We start from the raw sequence: 4,651 nt of genomic DNA, 5'->3' as shown, positions 1-4,651 counted from the left end.
ATGTTCTTTATAAAGATCCCAAATATATATCCCAGTGCTGCACAATTTGTTGGCACTATTTATATAAATTAGATTGGCTGTGGGCTTCTTGTGCTTTTACCGCCTACAATAGAGTAAATTTGCCTTAGAAATCCTTAAAATGGGACTGTTAATAGTATAAATATAAAGCCTAAACTACAAGCAGCTTTTTTTTTTTTTTTTTTTGTAAATTTGATTTTTATTAACGTATTTGCATTGTCATTCCAACAAGAAATAGGCAAGAAGTAATGGGACTCGCAGGTCCCTGGGAATAGTAACAAAAAGTATTTGCAAGTGGGCTCGCAGGCCCCAATAAACCCTATGGACTCGCAGGTCCCGCTTGTTCTTGTCGATAGTATTGATTTTATGGAGTCATTGTTCAGTATCAGTCGTGAAGGTGAGACTCGCAGGTCTCTTTGTGTTTTGTATTTTTTTTTTTTGGAGGTTCGTGGATGCGCAGATCCAATTGTTGCCATGTACGACTTCAGATTTGTATAGTGGTCGTGAGCCGTGTGGCTCTCAACTGATGTCGTATATGTTCACATTTAAGTTTCAAGTGTAAATTTCAACATCCTATAATTTTAAGATTCCACCCCCTCTGTCCTTAACAGTAGAATGCTGAGTTAAGTAGGTCATGTCCCAGCTGATTGAACTTGGTGGGTTCCACCCTATGTCCTACCCTTAATTGTCTAGGGGTGTAGTCTCTAGTTGTCTACAGCTTTCAAGTAGCCGCTAGGGTGTCTTTATGTCGGGTAACATTGGCCTACTGTATGGTTTTAGAGTCAAGTGGGGTCTGCCGGTGCTTTCTCTTTGGGAATTGGGGAAAGGTAAGCAGGAGGGGGTGGGGTGGTCGGGTTGGTCCTCTGTCAGTAGTCTTCTGTCGCCTTGGGTGTTCAGTTTCCGTGTTCTGTCAGGTGGTTGGGAGGTGGGCATCAGTGATTGTCCTAAGATCTAGTTGGAATTTCGGTCTTGCCGTCTCTAGGATCCAGTATGTCCATATGTCAGTGTATGTCGTCGGGGTAGTGTTTGTCGTCATTGTCAGTTCCTCAATTGTCCTTAGTTCCTCCATTTGGTTGAACCAGGACAGCATTGATGGTGTCACAGGTTTCTTCCAGTATTGAGGGAGAACTCGTTTGGCTACATTTAGTATTCTGATAGTCATGGATTTTTTATATTTGGAGTGGGGAACTGGTGTATGGTGTAAGAGCATCGCTGCCGGTTCCAGGGGGGGTGGTCGTTCTGTGAATTTACAAGCAGCTCTTTAAAGAGAGACACTAGTCATCAGGAACACTACAGCTTAATGTTACATGTGGCCTCTGCTGATAAAAATAAGGGAGAGGGGGAAGGAGTGCAGATTGTACACTGCTCTATAACACCACCTCTAGTGAATGTTAGACAGCCACTAGTGTGGCATCCTGGGTTTGGTCCTGCAAAGATTGCATACTGACGTCTAGATTCTCCACGTTTTGCATGGATACATTGAACGCTCCCAATCCAGATGCATATATTTAACTGCGGGATGGCACCCACAGCCTAATAGCACCATTATAACTACAGAGGTGGTGATGCCTAGATTGTGTCTTATATTGTACCTATAATGGCGCAACCACAACTCTGTCAAAGTATCCCAATATTTGTTTATGTGCACTGAAACCTTCAGGTGTATTTTCAATGCAAACAGAGGCATAAATAATGATGGATCAGATCTACGCAGAGTCTTTTTAATTTTTAAAAAAAAAAAAAATGTTTAAATGGTGAATAATAATTTAAGCAATCTATAAAATAATATAAATTAAGATCCTCAAACCTTTTCCCTTTAAGTGTGTCATGGTATATAGACCAACTGCAAAAAAATGTATGGTGCACTCATAAAACGTCACAACCTTATAAAATACTGTGGAAAATCATATCCTAACATGCAGCTCATAGGAGATTTACAGAACATACAATACAATTTGGCATACTACACTGCTGAAACAGCTATATGTGCGTAACTGTTGAATAGAACACTAAAAATCACATTACTGTGCAAAACTTAGACTGGCCGGTGTCTCTTGAAATACTGAGTGTGTTTTTGTCCCGGACTAATATGGACTGGTTCCCGTACTGCGAGTACCACATGCTCTGGCTGCGGTTCAGATATGTACCAGGAGGGGCGCTCTCCAACTTCTGTTGTTGCTGTTGCCAGATGAGAAGCGAAGTGTCTCTGTACCTCAATCTGGCATATCCTTCAGACAAAGCCTTCTCAGCTAACGGGAGACGTCCACCGCTCATTGCGCTGTTGAAGGTAGACTCGGAGATGGCACTATATGGATTCAATGCCAGAAAGGCAAAACGTTCTTTTAGAGGCTAATAATGAGTACTTCCAGCAGGGGACAAAGTACTAAGGAATATCTGTTTTAGCTCATCACATACAGATTAACTTGTTTTAGACAGTGATCCTGTTAAACGAACATTTCCATGAATCTCTTACAGTCACTCATCTTCATAGCATCCTGAGGGGATGAAAAAAGAACTGGATCATTTGACAGATCTCCCTTGTTTGTGTGAAACAGCAGGTCATTGCACCTAAAACCAGAAATAAGGAATTGTAAGAGGACATGTCAACTTTATTGCTTTTTCTAAAAAGAGGGGTGTCACGAACCATTTCCTATTCTAACAGGTTAATTGACTGAAGACACTGGAAACTGTGAGGAACTAACAAGCGAATAGCAGATCTAAGGGTTTATTTTGTTATTTAAGGTATTGTGAGTGTAGAGCGAGGAATGAGCAAAAATAAAAGTAAAACAATCAACTGGACAGGAAATGGGGATGAAGTAAACTAAAGATACAGGTGTGAAGCAAGGCTGGGGAAGAGAAAAAGAGCAACAGAGAAAAATAAAGGCAAGATATACATTGGGGGTGTCAAGATGTTGCCGACCTCTAGCCCTTTCTTGATACAGCAAGATTTTCTATTTCATTTTTTAGCTTGTTGGGTACTTGGTTACTGGGCTCCGCTATGGGGAATCTAAATATTATGTAAAATATAAGCTACTGATTACAGCAAGGCTGTTTGGAATGGTCCCAATTAGGCCAGCAGATAACCTTGAAATTTATCAACTAAGCCGCAATTAAGACTTAGTTGTTAGCAGAAAACTGAATTGCATAATTCACGCTAAAATAACAGATTAAAGGGACACTATAGTCACCCAGACTACTTCAGCTGAACGAAGTGGTCTGGGTGCCAGGTCCCCCAGGTTTTAACCCTTCAGATGTAAACATAGCAGTTTCAGAGAAACTGCTATATTTACATAGCAGGGTTAATCCAACATCTAGTGGCTGTCTTCCCGACAGCCGCATCTGCGACGCTGGATGCGAAATTCACATCCAGCGTGCAGAACGTCCATAGGAAAGCATTGAGAAATGTGTTCCTATGGACTGTATGAATGCGCATGCGCATTCCGCTCCACTCGGGAGCTCACGTCGGCGGGGGAGGAGAGGTCACCAGCGCCAAGGGAGCGCGGTGCTGGATAAAGGTAAGTGGCTGAAGGGGTTTAACCCCATTCAGCACTGAGGGTGGGGGCACTATAGTGTCAGGAAAACCGCTTTGTTTCCCTGACACTATAGTGATCTTTTAATAAGACTTCAACCAAGCTATTTGCCATTTTATCCAGAATTTTACAATTCCCATCAATTTGCGAATAAGCGCTCAGGTTTTCCCAAACGCTTCCATCCTACAAGGCGGAAGGGCACTATAGTGTTAGGTTCCATTGTACAGCGCTATGGAATTTGCTGGCGCTTTATAGATAATAATAATAATACAGATTTGTATTCTTTACACTATATAAATAAATTATTATTATTAATTATTATTATTATTATTATTCCTTACACTATATAATCCCAGTAATGGGGCTATATAAATAAATTTGTATTCCTTACACTATATAATCCCAGTAATGGGGCTATATAAATAATAATTAGTATTCCTTACACTATATAATCACAGGAAAGGCACTATATAAATATAATAATAATTTGTATTCCTTACACTATATAATCCCAGTGATGGCCAACCATTGGCACCCCACCAGTTGTAGGATTCATGGTACACACTCAGATTTCATTACCAGCTCTGAATTCCCCATGGAGCCCCCCCATATAGCTATAATCAATCAGGTATATAATCAGAGAACAATGTATTCATGGATTGCACAGTTAATGCACAGTGGGTATGGCTGTCCTGCTGTTAGTGACTATCACTGCTCTTACTGAGTATGGACTCACCTTCCTCCTGCCCCCAGGCCACTGACCGCCCCAGGGCTGCCAGGAGTACCATCAGCCCTGCAGCTCGCCTCCCGCAGCCATGGCAACGCTTTCCTTCTGCAGGGAGTCCGCTCTGTAAAACCTTCCCACCCGGAAACACGGAGCCAGCACAAAGGTTCCGCTCTATCAGGGAATCAGCAGCTGTACAGCATTATGGGCAGATAATTCATTTATTAGATGAATCTATTAGTTATTAATTAAAGAGTTTTGCCATGTAATTAATATGTCCTTTCTTTATGGTATTTGTAGATTCAAGACCAAAAATGAGGGAGAGCAAATTAGCTTTTAATATTGAAAATATGCCTTTTAAAGGATACTCTAGATTAGA

At 41.2% G+C, this 4,651-nt stretch overlaps 1 protein-coding gene across 1 annotated transcript; it reads right to left on the bottom strand.

The window, feature by feature from the left end:
* Window positions 1-1,272: 1,272 nt before the first annotated feature.
* BRD3OS (BRD3 opposite strand) lies at window positions 1,273-4,433 on the bottom strand. The gene is made up of 2 exons (XM_063431605.1): window positions 4,285-4,433; window positions 1,273-2,586 (listed from the first exon to the last, which is right to left on the bottom strand). The coding sequence occupies exon 2, from the start codon at window positions 2,290-2,292 to the stop codon at window positions 2,035-2,037; it is 258 nt and encodes an 85-aa protein (XP_063287675.1). The 5' UTR covers window positions 2,293-2,586; window positions 4,285-4,433; the 3' UTR covers window positions 1,273-2,034.
* Window positions 4,434-4,651: the final 218 nt, after the last annotated feature.

Source organism: Pelobates fuscus, chromosome 9, assembly GCF_036172605.1.
Source record: "Pelobates fuscus isolate aPelFus1 chromosome 9, aPelFus1.pri, whole genome shotgun sequence".
Taxonomy (NCBI): domain Eukaryota; kingdom Metazoa; phylum Chordata; class Amphibia; order Anura; family Pelobatidae; genus Pelobates; species Pelobates fuscus.
The sequence above is the reverse complement of the archived record's forward strand: the minus strand, read 5'-3'. Positions and strand labels throughout refer to the sequence as shown.

Coding starts and splice junctions, on each gene's coding strand:
- BRD3OS (XM_063431605.1), bottom strand. CDS start 2,292: ATGAGCGGTGGACGTCTCCCGTTAGCTGAGAAGGCTTTGTCTGAAGGA.